Raw genomic sequence first — 21,537 nt, 5'->3', positions numbered from 1 at the left:
AAAAAAAGGCAAATAGCGGTCCCTGAGATCTGGTGTTTCTCAGCCATTTCTCCATCTCAAAACACCTGGACTACAACCCACGCCATCTGCCACGGTGGCTCATTCTGTCTGTGATTCAGCCAAAGTGAGTCTAAATCTCAAGGAGCAGATTGAAAAGTTCCTCCTCTGCCTGTGAGATTCCTTGCACACCCCCTGACTACAGCTGCGGTGGGGGACCCAGCGAGAGTCACCACAATCTAGTGGGTTGCACAGACTTGGATTTCTCTGGAGTTTGTAGGGGCAGCAGAACCTGAGGTAAGGGAGCAGGTGACACATCCCAGAGAGGCTAGGGCCTGAAAACCAATGGTTTCGGGTGGCATGGGGAAAACTGAAGAAGACAAAAGAGAGCAGGTGAGGGGAAGAGGCGCTGGCCCCGACATTTCCTCTGACCCTGGCATGTGTGTTAATGGAGGTTTTCTCTCTAATCAACTTGAGACAGAAGTCTGGGAGCAAGGAGAACCCACTCAGGCAGTGGTCAGGTAGGCCCCTGGGGCTCTGGGGAGAACAGCCCCACTGGGTCTTTGATGGGCTTGATGAGATGGGGCCTGAACCCCAGAGACTGCGTTCAGCAGTCTGGCTTCCACTCCACAATCTGGGAGCAGGTGGGTAGAGGGTGTGCCATCCTATCTCTCAGGCCTCAGTCCCATTTCCGGTGGGTTCCTTGAAGCCTCCTCATGCTTTATTAGTGCTAGGGAGAACAGTGTTCAGAGCCGCTGCCTGCCAGACACTGGAGCCAACACAATCTGAGCAAACAGGTTGAGAAAGGGGAGCTGCTGGCCTGAGACCAGGAAACAGAGGAAGAGGGTGAGAGGTGGTCTATGCGTGCTCACCTCAACCTTTGTTGCATATACAAAGTGGGGATAATAACAGACTTTCCCACCTAGGGGTGCTCTGGATTTTAAATAAGACACTAATTGTAAAGTGTATAGCACATGAAGACACGGGCTACAGAAGTATATTATCCAAAGGGCATGGAACTAGTAGGCGGCATTGCTGGGATTTGAACCTATGACTCTTATGACTTGAGACACAGAGCTCTGAACCACGATGCCCTCATCCGCTTTGTAGCTGCCTCGTACTATGGCAATCTGTGTCCTCTACTGGACTGTGAGCACCTTGAGGGCAAGTCCTATGTCCTTACCCTAAACCCAATACCTAAGAGTAGCTCAGGGGGCATCACCGATGGCAGCTGTTAATGATGGTGCTTCAATTCAAGGCCTGGGAGACTATGCTTAGATTCTGGCCAGGGGATGCCATCAGTGTGTAGATGTCAGTGTGGCCACTCTGCTCCTCTGGGCTCTGGGTGGTCAAGAGGGTGAGCCATTCCAGATAGGAAGAAGGAAATCCTCCAGGAAGGAGGTTAGGCATGCGTGGTTAACGAAGAGAATGTCAAGAGGTAGAATGCTGGAGGGAAAATTCACTACACTTCTGGAGCAATTTGATAGCCAAGACTGTGTTCCCAGGGATAACCAATGCAGATATGCCGAAAACGTGGCTGCCTCAGGCCCCAGGAGGTACAGGACCCCTGACACCCACTCTAATAGGGAGACAAGCACAGAGATGGCTGCTAACTCCTTGTTAGGGTGTACTTATGTCGAGATTCTTAATCAGGAAGTATGATGTCTGCCTGGACCATTCCACTGAACTGTGGAGAGGCAGCCAGCCATAACCAAGCTATCCACTCCAGCTGACTCATATGGGTAAGTAAGGAGAATCCTGGAGGTTTCTCCAGCAGCCTGGAGACCTGAACAAGAACTGAGGACTTGGGGTGGAGATGGCATTTTCGTCTTTTCTTCCAAGTGAAAAAGAGCCCTTTGACTACAAAGCCAATATGGTGTATTGCCACTGTTAAAAACAATAAATGCAAATTTAGGATGCATTAAAAGAAGCAGGACATCAAGATACCCCAAATAGCCAAAACAATATATAAAACAAGAACAAAGTTGGAAGTCTCACACATCCTGATTTCAAAACTTCCTACAAAGCTATAGTAATCAAAACAGTGTGGTACTTGCGTATGGGGCAGAGCCCTCATGATGGGTCCTTCCACTTAGACCAAAGGAACAGAATAAAGAGCCCAAATAAACTCTCAGGTATATTATCAAACGATTTTCAACAAAGGTACCAAGGCCATTCAATGCGTAAAGGACAGTCTTTTCAACAAATGATGCTGAGAAAACAGGATGCCTACATGCAAAAGAATTCTATTAGACCCTTACCTTATGTCATATAAAAAGAATTTACTCAAAATGGATCGAAGACCTAGACATAAGAGCTAAAACTAAAACACTCAAGAAGAAAATTCTAGTCATGGGAGAAAAGCTTCATAACATTGGATTTGGCAATAATTTCTTGGATATGAAACCAAAAGCACAGGCAACAAAAAAAAGTAGATAAACTGGACTTCAAAAAAAGTTAAGTCTATGGCCATGCCACCCTGAACGTGCCCAATCTTGTCTGATCTCAGAAGCTAAGTAGGGTCAGTCCTGGTCAGTACTTGGATGGGAGACCACCTAGGAATACCAGGTGCTGTAGGCGTTAATAAAATTTTAAAAAATTAATTAATTAAAAAATAAATAAAAAATAAAAAATATAAAAAAATTAAAAAGCAATAAACATAAATGTTTCCACATGAGAATTAGATGAGATAATTATCATAGAGTACCTAATACACAGCAGATACTAACTACCACTACCAAGAGTGCTATAACGCAACTAATAAAACTACTAACCAATTTAAAAACATTTAAAAACATTTTACATCAATGCACACTATCAACAGAGTGTGCATTGATGTACACCCAAAGGCAGCCCTTGGGTGGGAGAAAATATTTTAAATTATGCATCTGATAAGGGGTTAATATCCAGAAATATATTCTGAATAGATGCTTACAAATCGACAACAAAAAAATCAAACACCCTGATTTAAAAAGACTTGAATGGACATTTTTCCAAAGAACACGTACAAATGACCAATAAGCACATGAAGAGAGGCTCAACATCACTAATCGTTAGGGAAATGCAAATCAAAACCACAATGAGATACCACCTCACACCTAGGAGCATGGTTATGATTTAAAAAAAAAAAAAACAGAAAATAACAAGTAATAGGGAATATGTAGAGAAAGTGTAACCCTTGCTCATTGCTGGTGGGAATGTAAAATGATGCAGCTGCTGAAAACAGTATGGCAGTTCCCCAAAAAAGTGAAACATAGAATAACCATATGATCCAGTAATTCCACTTCTGGGTATAAACCTCAAAGAACTCAAAACAGGGACCCAAACAGATGTTTGTTCACCAGTGTTCACAGCAGCATTATTCACAATAGCTCAAAGGTGGAAACAACCCAAATGTCCATTGACAGCTGAATGAATGAGTAAAATATGATATATGTATACAATGAAATATTATTCAGCCTTACAAGGAAATAAAATTCTGAAACATACTACAACTTAGATGAACCTTAAAGACATTATGCTAAGTGAAATAAACCAGTCACAAAAGGATAAATACTGTATAATTCCATTTACATGGAATTCGTAAGTAGTTAAATTCAAAGAGACATAAAGTAGAATAAAAGGGCTGCGGGGAAAAGAAATATGATGTTATTGTTTAATAGGCAGAGTTTCGGTTGGGGAAGATGAAAATGTTCTGGAGATGGATGGTGGTGATGGTTACACAATAACATGAATGTACTTAGTGCCACTGAATTGTACAATTAAAAATGATAAGATGGTAAATGTAATGTTATGTATATTTTATAATAACAATAATAAAAAGAAGCAAGACAATGGAGTCCAGGGGCCCCCTGCACTCTGATGAGTCCCATCCGAAACACGGGGTTCTAGCCAAGGAGGTACATTCTGGAGTGTCACTGATAAACCAGAACTACTCGGGAGGTAGGCTGGACGCACACTCCAAGAGGCGAGGTTGAGGAGGAACCTGGGGAAGTAATCCTGAGAGGAGAGAAGCCTGTCTTCACACCACTGAAGGGCTGACATGAAAACACACTGTGTTGTGTTGGCGGGGCTGGAATAGACAAGCAGAAGTCTCAGAGAGACCATGGGGTTTACATTCAGGCAAATCTTTCTGACAACCAGTGCCACTTAGTGGTAGAATGGGTTGCCCCGGGAGGTTGTCACTGTCCACCATTCAAGAAAGCCTGGATTCAAGGCTGGAGAGGCCACTGGTGGGGATGCTATGAAAGGGATTCCTGTGGCAGTAGGAGACTAGTCCAACTGACCTCTCTGAGCCCTGGCTGTGATCCCACAGGCTCTGATCTCTTAGGTGCCAGACTGTTTGCCCTTAGACTTGCCCTGCCCAAGGGGCAGGCAAAAAAGCACATTCCACTAAGATCTAGGAGACTCACATGCTAGTCTCAGCTCCATCAGTGATTGGCTGTTTGATCTCAGAAGGGTCACCACTCTCTGGACCTCAGTTTACTCATCTATGTAATTAACACCTGCCCGCCCTTCCTCACCTCCTCACTGTCAGAGGTGTGGTAAGTGAAGCAAGGGCTCTTGAAGAAGAGATAACTTCCTCAGATAACCTCCCCACTCTCCTCCCCTCCCTCCTGGCCTCTGCTTCCCTTCCTCCCAGATCAGGGCTGGCAGTGTTTCCCAGGGTGCCGTGTGCATACACCTGGTTGTACACTGGGTGCTAGTGGGGACATGGGAGGTTATCTAGAGTCGTGTGTTCATTTTAATTGTACTAATGTAAACATGATATTTGTACAAAATAAGTTTTTTATAACAATGATATTAACATTCTTTTTAAAATAAACTTACAAATTACTGTAAGTTGCAAAATATGAGTTAAAGAATAAATTAAAAGGGAAATGGTACTAGAATGAGGCAAAAATCACGAAGATGGAATGCAAGTGTCTAGGTCTGGGGAATCCCCGTAGACTGAGGGGACCGACCTGGCTCCCTCAGCCCCACAACAGATCCTCAGGGCCTGGCTCCCTCGGCCCCACGACAGATCCTCAGGGCCCAGTAATCGGACTCAGGGAAAACCAGGGGCAACGTGTTTGGGTTGGCCCTGCTGCCTGGTTTCCTCAAGGTACCAGGTGCAGCGATTTTAGCCGCCAATTGAGAACAACTGAGAAACTGAACTTGGTTCTGGGATCCTCACACAACTGGGAGTTAATTGACTTCTACCTCCTTCTTTTGGAACCTCATCACGCCTGCCTTCTCCCCAGTGGGCTCCATGAAGGAAGAGGGGGCCCTGACTAGGCCATTGATTCCAAGGTGCTAGGAAAATGTTGAGTGCCTCCCCAAAAAAGTACATTTAAAGAGAAGCCCAGAGTGGAAAAAAATAATCTCCAAGAGATTCGTGAGGTATGGGGCCATGAGCAGGGGTGACGTCCTTGTCTGGGGCAGCAACCACCTGTACCCACAGGCAGGGCAAGCTCGGCTCCTGCCTGTGCCTTTAAGCAGGATATGCGAGATCTCATTTGAGGAACCATCTAGAAATCTGATCAAAGTTCAGTCCCGTCTGCCCCCTCCACTATCTGCTAATTATCTCAGTCAAAGGGTCAGTTGGTCAGCTTAAGATACCTCCCTTCCCTGAGGAGAAAGAGTGAAAGAATTTTCCAGCTAATTATCAGCCAGAACTCCAGGAGATGGCCCTCGGAGGTGGGGAGAGGGAACCAGGCCCCTAAGGCTCCACCCTCCCTTGGTGGGTCATGAGGGGGTTGGAATATACACTGAAAATGTCCCCTCTCCTCTCTCCTCCTTCCCACTTTTTAAAATATTTTTACCTATGAAACTGCATGGATGAAGAAATAATTATCTTCCCCATTTTGATCATCAAAGACCTCTGGTAGCAATCAAAAATCAAGTTCATATAATTGCAAATGAAAAGCAAAGAAACTTGACCTTTTTTTTTTTTTTTTTTACCAATGCAGTCTTTGGAATATTTGAAGATCCCATTTTTCATTCCTTCTTCTGGAATCCAGCCAGAAATACTAAAGACCCAGCGCCCACCTTCCTATAAAGGGGCAGGGGGTCCAGGCAGCCTGGTTCAGGGACAGGGTCAGCTGGTGTCTTTGTTTTCCCTTTAAGAGGCAAGACAGCAGTACCCTGGATGATTCCTGTGGGAAATTGGAGAACCACCGAGTTATATTAATACTTTCTCAATAGTGACTTTTCGGAAGCTCTCCTAGTAGCACATGGTTTCAAATGACATATGTATAGAAAAGACTAGAAACGATTGCACAAAAATGTCACCAGTGATGCTTTTCCAGGTGATGAAATTACAGGTATTTACATATATATATTTATTGCTATATATTTAGATGTCTCTATTTTCTACATTTTCTGCAACAATCAAATCTGGCTTTTGTAATAAGAGAAAAGATCAATAACATATCTTTTTAAAAAAGAATCGATGAAGTTGCAAGTTATTATGATGTCCGGAATCATAGAGGAATGAGGCAAGTGTTCAAGGTTAGTTGAGAGGTGGGAGACCAGAGGCAGACAGAGGAATTGAGTGGTGAAGCCCACTGAGACAGAAGACGCCTTCTTTGTTTCTGCCCAGCTGGGTTGCAAGAGATAGTGGAGCCTGGAGACCAATGGTACAGGCAGAATCCAGCAGGCTGCTCTGCTGTTGTACTGAGGAACCATGGGAATGTCCTTTCTCCTGGCCGCCAAGTGCCTTTCCCTCCGATGGCCCATGACTCTGTGTGAGCAGGGTATTATGATACTGTCCCCTTTTTGGAAAGGCAAGTACGTTCAATAATGGAGTGAGACGAGTCATAACTTTAGGGAAAAAGGTGTGATCCAATAGGAAATGGGATACAGTGTGTGTTTTAACATACTTTGTTCCCCTGCCTCCTGCTGACCTAAAATGACTGAGTTTAAGGCCCCTGGCTAGAGATATACTTGAAATAAGTTGTTTCGCTCATAAAATCAGGAGGAGGGGCAGCATGATGGAACACTGGAGGGCACCATCCACGGTGCCCTCGCTGAAACTCACCCTCCTTGGACATAGGAAGGAAGGCAGGGAACGGGAGGGCAGGGACAGCTGCCTTTGAATTCTGGGGGACTCGTGGTAGATACCCATCAACAAGAGTTGTTGAAAACACAAGATGTGCTCAGGGCTGCTCCTGTCCCTCCATCTTGCCTTAAGGTCTTCCTGCAGGCCCCACTTCCTTGAATCCCATGAGCACATAAGCTTGCTCTTGGGAAGGCCACAAGGAAGAAATTGGGCTTCACCTGAGCCCTGGCAAACAGAAGACCCTGGAGGGTAGCAAGGAGAGATGGAACTGTCCAGAGCAAGACAGAGGTCAGGGTGAGCCCAGCCCAGGCAGGGACAGACAGCGGGTAGGCCACCCTGGCACTGACCTCTGGGCACGTCCATGGGGTTAAAGCTGGCCAAGAGGTCACGGCACCACTGGCGGTCGCCCTCCACTTTGCTCAGCCAGTTGTTGCAGTTGAAGTAGTAACGGAGGTGAGGCCGCTTCATGTCGGTCACAATCACACGGTCTAGGTACCAGCTGGCGTTCAAGCCTGTGTTGTCATGTTCAATCCTGGGGCAGAAACAGACACCCACATCGTCACTGGCGGACAAGGGTTTGCTCCAAAGAGAGATTCGATCATTTTGTTGTTGTTACTTTACCTCTCAAACCTCAGTTTCCTCGTGTGTGAAATGGGAATATCTTATTAGTGATGTGCTTATTAACAAATGTTACATGGTTACATTGCCTGCAAGGAAATATTGCCTTCCACAGAAAATGCAGGAGTGCCAAGGCATGCAACAGGACCATCTTGTGCGTCCCCTCTCTCCCTGACTCCTGGACATCTCAGATACTCTCCTTGGTCCCACCACCCAGAGGATTTACCCATAGCCATCTAGACTGGTATTGTCCCTTAGAAATATCACATGAGCTGTAGATGCGAGCCACAGACGTAATTTTATGTTTTCTACTAGCCACGTTAAAAAAGAAACAAAAAAAACTAGTGAAATTAATTTTAATAATATATTCTAATCTATTTATCATTTCAACATATAACCATGTAAAATGTATTAATGAGATATGTTACAGTCTTTTTCTTGTACTATGTTTTCAAAAATCTGGTGTGTTTTTATATGCACAGTATGTCTCAATTTGGACTAGCCACATTTCAAGTGCTCAAGAGCTACATGTAGCCAGGGGGACAGCTGTAGAGCACAGAATAAATCCAGACTCTTTAAAATTGAGCCCTCAATAACTTCCCCCACTTCCTATAGTCCCCCCGCCCCTCCATCCCCAGCAATCCTAGTTTCCAATCTGAGGTCAGTTTCTTCCCCAGAAATTGACCCATGAACAACCTAACTTTGCACCAAGCATCTCATCCCTGCCTATCGCAGTGAGACCTTTCCCATGCAGGCCTTAACAGGACAAGCATAATTTAAACTAGGACACAACCCCAACAGATGAATGACACATATGATGTACACAGAATGTATGCCTATATCCGACATAGAGCCAGGCACACAGTAGGACCTCAGCTTAGTGGTCACCTTTCCCCACACACTGACACCTTCTTCCCAACCCTAACCTGTAAGAGCTCCCTTTCTGCTTGTAACCCCTTTTCCCCCATACAAGCAGTGTTGGGCCCTCATGTGCCTCTTATTTCTCCAGCAAAGAGAGTTAATGATACTATGCTTTCTAGTCAGAGGAATAAAAACCAGGGCTAAACTTAGTCAGCATTTGACTCCTAGGTGCAATCAGGCAAAAGATGATTTTGACATTCTGACAAATGGGCATGAACTTGAATGGGGGTAGGTAGCATGGGGGAGGAGGGTAAAAAGGGGCCATTGGCAATTGAAGGCTCTTTCTCTGCAACCAGACTGAGAGAGCTATCCCTCCCATCATATACACAAGCCCCCGCCCCTTAAAGACAAAATTGGAAACATGCTCTCTCAAAAGGCATCCTGCAACCTCTCTAACCCTCCTGCTAACACGCAACATCCTGGCATCTCTGAGACTGAGTGTCCTAAGCACAACTCACTGAAGCCTCACTAACCCTAGGAGCTAGGCACCACTACTATAGAGAAGGAAACGGAAGCTAGGAGAAGAAACGGGTCCAAAGTCCCGCAGCTAGTAAATGGCAGGGCAGAAATCTGAACCAAGGCAATCTGGACTCAGTCTGCTGCTAACTGCTGTGCTAGTGTCTCTCAGAGCGTATCTGCCAAGTCTGTCAAAAACTGACTCAAATCATCTTAACTCAGAGAAGTGAATCTCTAATGGGGAAGTTTAGAGCACTGTGACACAGGGTGTGAGAGGAAGATTTGAGCCTTTGGTCACCCCTCAAATGACACCAGGAGAGTAATCAACACCCAGCAGGTGTCAATGGTGAAGTCAGTTCCTAATCTACTTGCCTTCATCTCACCTCAACCCTGGCCAGGGACCAGATGCTCACCTGATTTTGTAGATGAGGCCCACGTTGTTGGTTCTCACCCGGAACACATCAACGTTGGCTTTCTCAAAGGCAGATTCGCTCCTGCAATGAACGTGTACACGGTTAGCACAGATCAGCGCTTGGCTCACAGGCCCAGGAGGAAAGCCAAGGGCTGGCACCCCCTTCTTCCTCCACCGTCCCACTCCTGGGAAGTGCTACGAGCAACTGATCCCATTCTGAGATTCCTTTCTGACGTGATTTGAAGAGGAAGAGGGCAAGACAGTTAGTATTCATTCCTTGCTTTCACAACCAGGTTCTCGTGTGATTCTTGCCATGTGTCGCTAAGGCAAGCATGGCAGGCAATATTAGTCCCATGTTACAAACAAGTAAATTGCTGGTTGATAGCAGAGCTGGGACCAGAACCTGGCTCTCCCAAGTCATGATCCAATGCCCTCTGGTTGCTCTGGGTTGGGACAATGGCGGAGGAAGGAAGGCACGATGAATGCCGTGATGCTGTTAGGTCTACAGGCCTTCCGGCCTCTCCTCCTCCTTGCCTTGCTATTGCCGGGAAAATAGCAATGGCAGCCCCAAGTGGATGCAGAACTTGGGTGGGGGTTCGTGGTCCTGCCATTCCAACAAGAAAGGAAATACTCAACCCAAATCAGCAAGTGGGGTGGTGAGGAAATGCAAATCTGGCATCCTGCAAACAGTGCGAACAGAAGCAAGTACACCTGAGACGTTCCACAGTGAGACAGGTGCCAAGTCCAGCCTCAGGAGCATCCTAGATTCAATCAGCTTAGATACAGGAGGGCTGAAGCAGCCTCGCCATGGGGTCCTCCAGCAGTGGAAGCCTGAATCTCACGTGGACATCTGCTCCGTCTTCTGTGTGGGCCCGGACCCCTGCCGTTCCAGCCCGGGCCTTCCACAGTGATGTCTCTGTGGGGCTGAGAGCTGTAGACCTAGCCAGGGCCCTCGGCACCAGCGCCCAGCCCACAGAGGAAGAAAAGCACAAAGACGTATGCCTGTTTATTGGTCATCAATGTGTTTCAAAATAAAGAGGGAGGTGAAGGGTCTTCTCTCTAAGGCAACAGACTCAGACTCTCAGTCACAGAAGGCTTTTAAGGTTCTATAGCCTTAAGAGCTGTGACTCTGCCATCAGACCCACTTTGGTAAACAGCCTGCCCTGGGGAGACGTTTCCTCATGGTGGACATGTCATGAGACACGGACCTGTGGCACTCCTGAAACAGTGCCGAGCTCATGAAATCAGGTGAGAATGTGCACAGGGAAAGGAGGCCCCAAAGGTGAGGTCTGGGTGCAGAGCGGGAGGAGGAGAGAGAGGTAGGGCCTTGCCAGTTTTGCTGGAGTGCAAAGGCCCGCTCCTAGGCTTACTGCATGTATCTGTCAGAATGTCACCTCTGAGGGTGACTAACAGCACACTGTGATTTGTTTCAGAGTCAAAGCAGTTATTAAGTTACTTGGAAAACATGTGAACATAGATCCTGTGCATCAGGGTTGTGTAAATAGGAAACGAAGAAATGAATGAGAGGTATTTTCTGTTTCAATATATGAGAAGGGAAAATTCATATTTATAATAAATAGACAAGAGTCTTTACCTCAAATAAATACCCTAAGAAACAAGTAAACTGGGAAGCTATGCGATGGATTATTATGCAGCCATTAAAAATCCCATTTTAAAAGATTTCATAAAACAGAAGCAAGTTTATGATATAGGCTTAAGAGGAAAAGCAGGTTAAAAATAGAACGTACAAATAGAACAACCAATACAAACAGGATACCAATTTCATTTAAAAACAATAAAGACTGGAAGAATTTATACAAAAACATCACATCTAAATGGTAAGACTATGATGGTGTGTTGGTTATTTATTCTGGTCTGCATGCACATTTTTAGTTTTCTGAAGGGAGCACATCTTGTTTTTTGTAATTATGAAAAAAGCACAGCACCCTGCTTCAGCAGCCCCCACTCCACCCAACCGGCAGCTGCCTGTGGAGTTTGAGGACTGCTGGCTGCATCTTCTCCCGGTGCGTGGAATTTGGGAGACAGCCAATGCCGGTGATGAGGGGAAGAGGATGGTGATTTGGAAAGCAAAAGACGAGGTGTGATTTGGAAGGAAAGCAGCTGGCTTTCTGGGGTGCCTCTGACAAGCTTTCCGGAAGAGAAGCTCCCACAGCTGCACGCAGCAAGGGGGGCTCCATGCCTTCAGAAGGCCCTGTGCACCGACCAACTGGATGCAGATTCACACATCCCAGGGAGTGTGTGAAACTGCTGACCAAGGTGCTTTACAGTCACTCGGAAAACAAATATTAAAAAGCAAGATGGAGGAAAGTAGGCTGGGAGAGAACGGTCTTCCAGGATGGGCGAGGGAGCCCTCCGCATGGCAGCCTTCCAAGGCATCGCAGGGGACGAAGCAACCGTCCACGGTGTTCACAAGATGGAGACAAGAGGAAGGCCTCGCTCTCTTCAGAGGACTGGAAAGGACTCAGGGACTAGGCTATGCAGACTCCCTTCTCTCGGGGACAGGTCGGATTATCCCAAACAAGGCCCAACCCCAACCCATTTGGGGTCAGATTCTGAAATCCCCACTTCCGGCAAGTGCCTGTGGGTTTCAGAAAACTGACTGAGGATGCGGTGGAAACAGCAAAGGACAGAGGGTCCCTGGTCAAAGGAAACATTAGAAACGAAGACTTCCTCAAGTCCCCTGCTGGGGACTGCAGCTTCTCCGGGCTCCTGGTCAATCTGTGAATGAAGGCCAAAGCAGAGCACAGCCCCTGTGCATGCCCCGCTCCCAGGAGAGCCCTTCAGCTGGCACAGGGCATTTTAGCCACTAGCCAGGTGGAGCCAGTGGGCTAAATGCCAGGCATTCTGTGACACTCTCAGATGGTGAGGTCTCAACAGGAGAACCGTGTTCCGGAAGATACATGAGACTCCATCCTTTTGCCATGTTCTAAATATGTGACCCAATGTTAGCGGTGGTCCTGGGTGACAGGAAAGGGAACCCAGAGGTGGGCGCCACGGCGGTTAGCACTAAACTGGTGTGGGGGTTAAGTGGAGGTCAGCTAATGGGGAATGGAAGTGAACACGCCACACCCCTTGGGCCTAGGTGGGGGTCCAATGTGCACCAAGGAACTTAGATGCTGGACCACGAGGGTGAGGACCATCGGTGTTTTAACATCGGGCACCAAAGTTCTTCTTGTATTGGGAAATAAAAACCCCCATAAGCCATTTGCGAGTGGTAGATCAAATCCTGGGGCCGAGGAGGAAACACATGAGTGAGCAGGAATTGAGGGGAGAGAGAAAAAAAGGGCGTGGGAGAAACAGAAGAAACGCAGGGTAAGAGACATGGCCGGAGGCTGCAGAGAAAAGGGTCAGGGAGAAATTCTGGGAAAGATGGTGGCTTAACTTTAAGAGATTGGGGGACTTATCTAATATTCCATTTTAAGTTGTTTGCATTGCTGCAATGTGAACTCTTTCTGATGCCCAGAGCTACCAGTGAAGTCAGATACACTCAAAAATGCCTTGTAGTCTGTGTGTGTGTGTGTGTGTGTGTTTAATGCAAAGAAAAGGGGCTCGGTTCCAACTGGCTTTGGTTTGGGGTGACACAGTGTGGCCAGGAGGGAGCAGCAGCAGACAGTGAGATGAGGGGTTTGGAGACCAGCAGGCATTCTGAGCAGACCCAGGGACCGGTGCGGGGGAGGGCTCGGCTGGCCAACTGCACCTGAGTCTCACAGAGCACAATGACTGCTACAGACATCTGCATCTAGGTTACAAAGATAACCTGGAATTCCTTGGAAAACAATGCTCCCCTCCCAGACCCGAGGTCTCCATCTTGAATCGACAAGGTCTTGGTGAGGATTGTGGCTCTGCCATTCTCTTTGTAGACATTTTCTCGGGTCTTGCAAACGCCAGAGTCCAGTCTCCTCCTTCCTCATTTACCTGCTCAGCACGGTCACATTAATCTTTCTTGGCTGCACAGTAAGTCGAGCCTCCAGAGATCAGCTTCCAAGCAAGGCTTCTACTGTCTGATCCTCCCTGCCTTTTTGACCTTCCTCCTCTCTGCACCCCCATGAGCCAGCAGGTCCCCTCCCAGCCCTCGCAGGCCTCCACACTTATGCAAGCTGTTCCCCTTCTAAAGCACCGTCTTTCTGTGCCCCTCTTCTCTGAGTCCTTTCACCACGTGAGGCCCAGATTACGTGTTCTCCTCTGTAAAGTCTCGCTCTAGCCACACTGATCCCCCATCAGTCACTGAGCTCTGACTATCTGTAAGTAACGAGGATAGATGCTCGAGGCACAAAGCAAACCTCATCCTCTGGTTCCAGCTGGCATCTCTCTAGGCATCACCTGTCTACTCTCTCCAGGGCAAACGGCTGATATAGCAAAACGCACCTGCATCCTTGAAGCCACCTTTTTCCATGGGCTCCTGCAGAGCCTTCTGGACTAGTCACACTGGGGTCCTGGTCAGACCTGTGTCACTGCTGCCCTACCCGGAGCAGTATACAGATATGGGAGAGACCCCACCAGCAGCCCTGTGGGGTCATTGGAGAGACTGTGGGGCTAACCCAGAGAAGCTGGCTGCCTATATGTGGTTTCAGCTGTGCCTGGAGACCTCCTGGCCTGGCTGACTCATTCATGCCTCAGACTCCTTAACCACAATGCAGTCTTTCCTTCCACATTGAGAAGAAAAGCTGGAACTCAGACTCCCAGGAATGGGGACTCAGTGACAAAGCCTCACACAGGGTTATAAAAGGTGGTGATGGGGGACTACCTGAGAGGTGTTTTGACAAATGAAAAAGGTGAGGATGAAGAGTCTGAGGATACCAAATGCATGAAAGAAGGAAAGACAGTGAAGAACTACCAAGAAAAGAGAAAATGGTGTTTTTTGTTTAAAAAATACAGGTTGAGGAGTCCAGAAACCAAGCTGGCCAACTCCCCAAGGTCTACTGGCTTCTCTTTGGACAGGTGCACTCTGGGAGGTCACATGGCAAAGAGGATGGACATTTCATGTATTCTCTTTACCGTGCCCACATCACTGGAGGGAAAGACTTCCACGAGCGAGTCACTCTGCGGGGTAAGCAGCACAAGAAGGCGAGTACCCTGTTCTGTGGAAATGGACAAAACAGGGCGTTACGCCTGCCTCAACGCTGCAGCCTTTACCCCTCACCCCAAATTCGGGGTAAATGTGTGACACAGGGCCTGGTCATTTTGCCAAGCACAGAGTTCGGTGAGGTCCTGGCCGGTGGACCCCGCCCCTCCACAGTTTTGCCTGCCATCCCTGGAGGAGCCAAGCCATAAACCCCAGAGGTTACAACCTGTAACCTCAGAAAACCTTCCAGGGAGACTCCCACACACCAGCCAGGGCCCAAGGCCACATGCTGAAGGAAAATGTCCACATCAAAAACCTGGGGTTTGTGGACTAGATTTACCACCAAAAAGCTCCAAGCTCTAAGCTGCTCATTGCTCTTCTCTAGGCCTCAGTTTCCCCATGAATGTCTGAATTAGATTCAGCAGTTTTCAAGTTTCTCATGGCTATGGAGCTCTTGGTGCAAATAGAATCTGACTCAGAAACTTGGTGGTTAAGACAACCACAAGTCGAGCTGCTCTGGAGGAAGGAAGGATGGGGCATGACGGGCCCAGAACCAGCTGATCGGTCCCCTGTACCATTCAGCACAGATTAAAAACCCGCTACCTAAACCATCCATAAGGCCCCTAGACATCTCCGGAATTCAGTGATTCTGCTAAGTGCTGCTGTGTATACGTGTGTGTGCACGTGTGTGGTAAGGAAGAGGATTAAAGAGAGAGCAGCCCCTGATCTCAGTGGGTTACAATGAAATGGAGGACACAAGGGACACGCGCACACGCGCACACGCGCACACACGCACACACACACACACACACAGGCTCATCTACACAAACACACACAAAGGCATACACAATTGAAGTATATGCTGGACTCGAGTGCATGTTAGCTGGCAGCCAGGTTTAATGTGATGCTGGTTCTTGTTAAAGCTCATGGCTCCCTCACATGCATGACCTTGTCTCCTCTCCCCAAAAGTCCTATGAGTTTGGCAAAAGAGGGGTTACCACTTCCAGATGATAGACGAGGGAGCCAAGAGATTTGGCCAAAGCTACATAGCAACTTGGTGGTAAAGCTGGACCTAGACCCAGGTCGTTTTGGTCCTGAGTATTTATTCTCCCACATCAAGGGATAGCTAATATGAATTCTTGGGGATTCTGAGATTCCAAGTAGGCATTCCTGCACACAAAAAAATCAAGAGAGGGGCTAAAGAAGGCTGACAGGAAAATCACTGGGAGAGATCTGGCTGACGTGTGGTCTGTTATCAGCAGAGGCTGGTGCCACTTAATATGACTGTGAACACACGTTTCCTCCCTGGCTTCCAGAACACATCAGCTCTGACCACCAGCCCGGGACCCCACCAAGACTGATACTCACTTGCTGGTGAGATGGAGCTTAGGAGAGAGCCCATTCTCTCCAAAAATGGTGATGAAGACATTGGCGTCTGTCCCTGCACCACGAACATCCCCCGTGGCTGTGACTACCTCGTACACTGGAGGAGGGAAGGAGAAGACAGATGGCAAGCTCAGAAGAAAACCTAGAATCTTATGTGGGCTTGGAGAAGCCACAACTCCCAGCCACAAAGGACTCTGTGAAGCCTTGTTACAACCCTCGCCGAGTCCTGCTGTGAGACCAAAACCTCCCACTTAATGCTGCTCACTCATTTTACAGGCATGGAACCCACAGGCAGGAGGACAAGCCCAGGTCACATATTACACAGTGTCAAGACCAGAGCCCAGCCCCAGGCCTCTGTGGTCTTCCCAGCACAGTGGATGGGCACCCTCCTAGACGTGACCTTTTCCAGAGCCTGCGCCTGGCTCTCACCTTCCTCTCTGCTCTCTGCAAAATGCAGATGCCTTGCCAGCCCTCACCTCCCATGACCTCCTGGGGATTGCATTGCAATCTCAGGGTAAGCCACCCCAGGGCTGAGTGATGCAGAGCTTGTCCAGGAGTCCTCCTCTGCCAGGGACACCAGTTACCCTCGTTGTCCCCTTGAAGTTTGTTCTGTTTGCTGTTGACACCTTTCCTTTCAATGCTTCTGGTTCTAATGAAGGTCAGCAAGACACTGTGACGGGGAGAAAGGAAGCTGTACTTCTGTGAGACTCCCTGCCTCTTGGGAATACCAAAGCTTTAGGACTTCCCAGTCTATACCACAGGGGTGCCTGATCTGCAAACAACTCCAGGAGCCCTGCCCCCCAGAACAACTCTGGGACCTGAAGTGTTGCCTGCATGGCTTGCATATACACTGGGGCATTTCCAAACCAAGTGTCCACAGGAGAATGACCAGCATCGTAGAAATTCTAAAACCTCGTCACGGGAGAGAGGACATAGAGGCCTGGAGATGCTTGGTTTGGAGAAAAGGAGAGTCGTGTAAAGGGGAGGGATGAAGAAACTACAGTCGATTTAAGTGTACACAGCTACTTCTTAAATGGGACACTAACCATTAAAAAATTGATAAATTGGACTTAACTCAAATTAAGACCATCTTGAGAAGGAAAAGGCAAGCCACACATTAGAAGATACTTAGAATGCATATCCAACAAAGGACTCCTACTCAGAAGACATAAAGAATTCACACAAATCTATAAAAAAAGTACTACGCAATTTTTTAATGGGCAACAATTTGTTTAAAAAGTAAACATATGCTCACCGTAAGACCTAGAAAATTCCACTTTGAGGTATTTACCCAAGAGAAATAGGCACACAAATAATCACAGCAGCTTTATTCATAATAACCTTAAACTGAAAACAACCTAAATGCCCACCAGTAGGTAAATGGAGACACAAATTGTGGTATATTCAAACAATGGAATACCACTCAGCAATAAAAAGGAATGAACTACTGACACATGTAATATAAATGAATGTCAAACATATTACACTGACCAAAAGAAGTCAGGCACAAAATCACTACTACACACAATAATACCATTCCTATGACACTCTAGAAAAGACAAACATAATCTATTCTACCAGAAAGCAGAACATAGTCTCCTGGTGTTAGGAGTGGAGGAGGAATTGACTGAGAAGTGGCACAGGAAAATTTGGGGTGATAATTTAAGTATTCTATATACAGATCTAGCTAATGGTTGTACAGATGTATACATGCATCAATCCTCATCAAATAGCACATTTTAAATCGATGCATTGCCTTGTAAAGTAAATTATATTCAATGAAGTTGAAAAATGGACAAAAGACTTAAACAGGCATGTCATAAAAGAGGATATCCAAATGGTCGATAAACTTATTAAACAGTGCTCAGCATCATTATTCATCAAGGAAATGCAATTTGAAATTACAATGAGATACCACCATGTACCAACCGGAATGGCTACAATTAAAACGACTGACAATACTAAGCACTGGCAAGAATGTGGAGCCACTGGGGCTCTCCTACATTGCTGGCAAAAGTGTAAACTGTTATAAGCCCTGATAGCTAAAAATAATGTCCACCCTATGACCCCGTACTTGTACGTCTAACTGTAAATCCAAGAGAAATGAGTGCATATATCCATCAAAAGGTGTGGACAACATCTGTATCAGCTTTACTCATAATAGCTAAAAACTGGAAATAGCCCAAGAGTTCATAGAACGGTTAAATAAATGGTGATATATTTATAAAATACAATAGTACATAATAACATAAAAAGAATGAACTATATAACATGCCACAACATGGATAAATCTCTCAGATATAACGTTGAGCGGAAGAGAAGCTATACACAGAAAAGTGTATGCAGTATGATTTAATCTATATGATGTTCGAGAACAGAAAAAAACATGCTTGGTGACAGAATCAGGAGAGCTGTTACCTCTGGGAAAGAGAGTGAAGGAGCTTTCTGGAGGTTAGAAGTGTGTCCTGTTCTGGATGGTGGTTACACAAGCATGCACACATTTAAAAATTCATCACACTGTACTTTATAGGTTTTGTCCTATTAAAATTTAAAGTTTTTAATTAAAAAAAAATCTCAGATATCTGAAGAACTATCTTGTGGGAAACAAATATCTTATGGAAGACACAAAATTCTGTTTGCCTCCAGAGGGAAGGACCCCAACTCGTAAAGATCTCTTATCAGCAAAAAGAATTGTAAACAGCAACATAGGCTGCTCCTAGCACAGAGCCCGGCAAGTGAGAGAAGCTCAATAAATAATTACCTGGATGAACAAATGAGCAAATAAATGAATGGATGAAACAATCAATGAAATGAGTATGAACCATGGAACGAAATGGACCATTATTCGAATCCCAATTCTACCATTACCGGCTATGTGATTTCAACCAAATTTCTTAATGAGCTTCAATTTCTTCATTTCTGAAGAAGGAATAATTTCTTCCTTGAAGGATAATGGTAAGGATTAAAGGAAATGAAACAAAGTTTTCAATGTTCAGAGTCACTGACCTAGCACTTCTACTTCTGGGAATTTATCTTACCACTTCTCCACAGTTGGATGAAAGATATGCATTCCATAAGCAGTACACTTATCATCATCATCATCATCATCACCACCACCACCACCACTATCATCATCTCCATCATCATCTCCATCATCATCTCCATTGCTGTCTTCATTGACATCAATAGCCATCTCATCGTCACTGCGTTATCTCCATTAACAATATCCCCAAAGAAACTGCACTCAGGGATTGTACTCCAGCAAATGCTGGGCAACCCCTATCTGGGATACAAAAAAGGAGAGAGTACCAGGGCTGGAAGCTTGCACAGGATGGCCTCTGGGGTCACTTTTGATCTCAGATTCTCATATGAGTCATTCTCTTCCCCTCATGAGCTCTGTCTCAGTCAGGAGATAGACCCATGTGCCAGGCTCGGCCTTCCCTCAGAGCACCGAGGGAGCTGTTCTGCTCCCTGTGACTACTGGTGAACTCCACTGTAGCCAGGAGGTGATCTGAGGAACAGAGGAGGCAATCTAGGCCTCTTCTTCTTCCTCCCCGTCACATCCACCAAGATTCTCCACGTAATTCAAGAACCCAGAGCTCAAGGGAGCAGATGGGAGTAACAACGATAGTGCAGGTAAAGCTGAGCATGTGATTGTTGTTAGCATCATCCAAATTTATCATCAGTGTCCTGCAGCTGACTAGAGCACTCTTGGGTCCCCGTCTCTTCAAAATATATGAATGGTACCCACTTCAGCTTGCTCTTCTCCAGCTATTTTTACCACAGTCAGAATTGGGCAGTATGAGAGCAAGGACCAGGCAGACCAACTAGATTCAAATCCTAACTCTGCTACCTAATAGTTTTGTGATCTCAGGCACCTTAACTTCACCATGCCTCAGCTTCCTCACCCGAAAGAGAAGATAATAAGAACCCAACCCATCTTCGCTGAGCCCGGGTCTCTGCTGGGAGTTGTGTGAAGAGGAAAGGCAGATAAAGAAGGGCCCCACACTCCAGCCCAATAGATCAGACTTGCCCGAAACAAGGGAACAATTCAGAATCGGATATTATCAATTGTAAAATGCACTGGAGTTAAGGAGGGCTTCATGGAAGAGGGAGACCTAACCTGGGCTTTCGAAGTTAGATTAGGAAGGAGAAATGAGACGATGAACAAGCCCAAGGGCAGGCACGGAGCAGACATTCAACGAATATTTGGTAAGTGAACAGGTGAATGAATGAATGAATGAATGAATATGGTGCTTACAGGAACTAGTGAGCCACTTGGGAGTAAGTGTTGAGAATTTAAATGCCTTCAGGGACCAGACAGGCAGCATCAATGGAGGAAAAACACAAGTATGAGATGATAGGGAGAGGTGGAGACTGTGAGGAACTGGAAGTCCACAGCCTCTAAGCATTCACAGACAAAAATATTTGTAAATATTTTAAAGGCAGAACAAAACAAAACAAAAAATGTCTGCAGGCCAAAACTGGCTCCTGGGCTCCCAGTTCATCCTCTCTGGCAAGAAGGCAGACCATTTCAAAGCAGCTCCCATAGACCCCAGAGGAAGATGAGACTGAAAGGACAAGGCCTTGGGGTCCAGAGCAACAACTGCCTCTCCACATGGGCCACTACCGCCCCTTGCAAAGCCCCAGGCCCCCATCTCCATTAGTCCTGGTGGGCAGTAGCCCCCCAGACCCCGCTGGACATGCCACAAGGGGTCAGGCCTCTTCCCTTCACAGTCAGATCAGGCTCTGCCTGAAGCACGGTCAAGTCAGGCTCTGACTGAAGCACGCCACACCGTGGGGACCAGACTGGAACGTGGCTCCTGGGATGTGTAGGGACGCGGGGAATGTGGGCACGGCAGTTCTAGTCTATTCTGTGCTGCTAAGACTGTGACTAAGAGCAGGTCGCCTCTGCACAGTGGGGGCCGTGGTGTAATTCCTGCCTTGCTCACTACAAGGGGGTGTAGTACAGACACAATAGGATAATCTGTGGGAAAGCAGTTGGGTTGGAACCTAAACTGCTCCCTAAAGCTGGGACAAGGTCCTAGGCACACGCCGCCCCGCCCCTGCCCCGCGGGCCAGGCCCGGCGCACCTTTGGCCTTGTAGTACTCATGCTCCAGGCCCTCGTCGTCCTCCGAGGCGTAGTTCAGCAGCTCCTCCTCGTACATGGCTAGGAAGTCAATGTCTTTCTTTCTCCTCTTTTTCTTCTGGGGCATCATTTTGCCCGCTGTCTCTTCCTGGCACTAGCTAGCTCACTGCGCTCACCTCTCTGCACCTCCTTAGACCTGCAGCCCTCACTCCCTAAGCTCCGGTGCCGTCTCGGTGGGCCAGAACGCACGCTCGGGTCCCCCGTGCTCGCAGCACGGCTCCTGCTTCCCTCTCTTATTTGGCCTCTGAGCCGAACCTCAGAGCCTTATCTCTGCCCTTCTTGTTCCTGGCCCCTCTCTGCCACTCTCTCACCAGCCACCTCCTCCTGCACCTGCCCCAGGGTTTCTCCTTGGGCCTCATCACTTATTCATGGGGACTGAGAGCAGGCCGTCCTCCTCCCCCCGCCCTAACAGCTCCTTTTCCTCCCTTCATGAAGAATCAGGTGACACTGAGCCCTTGGCATCGGTTTCCCA

The 21,537-nt window shown here is 47.0% G+C and overlaps 1 protein-coding gene and 1 pseudogene across 2 annotated transcripts in view; one reads left to right on the top strand and one right to left on the bottom strand.

Moving 5' to 3' along the window:
• Positions 1-21,135, bottom strand: part of LOXHD1 (lipoxygenase homology PLAT domains 1) — a 140,167-nt gene extending 119,032 nt beyond the window's left edge. For both annotated transcript variants that reach the window (XM_039842428.1, XM_039842430.1), the window contains exons 1-4: positions 21,009-21,135; positions 15,898-16,012; positions 9,448-9,528; positions 7,387-7,571 (exon numbers count right to left, since the gene is read on the bottom strand). In XM_039842428.1, coding sequence (XP_039698362.1) covers positions 7,387-7,571; positions 9,448-9,528; positions 15,898-16,012; positions 21,009-21,135 — 508 coding nt within the window. The remainder of the gene's footprint in view (positions 1-7,386; positions 7,572-9,447; positions 9,529-15,897; positions 16,013-21,008) is intronic.
• On the top strand, positions 2,459-2,577 carry LOC120590777 (uncharacterized; annotated as a pseudogene).
• Positions 21,136-21,537: the final 402 nt, after the last annotated feature.

Source organism: Pteropus medius, unplaced genomic scaffold (genome assembly GCF_902729225.1).
Source record: "Pteropus medius unplaced genomic scaffold, Ma_sr-lr_union100, whole genome shotgun sequence".
NCBI lineage: Eukaryota > Metazoa > Chordata > Mammalia > Chiroptera > Pteropodidae > Pteropus > Pteropus medius.
The sequence above is the reverse complement of the archived record's forward strand: the minus strand, read 5'-3'. Positions and strand labels throughout refer to the sequence as shown.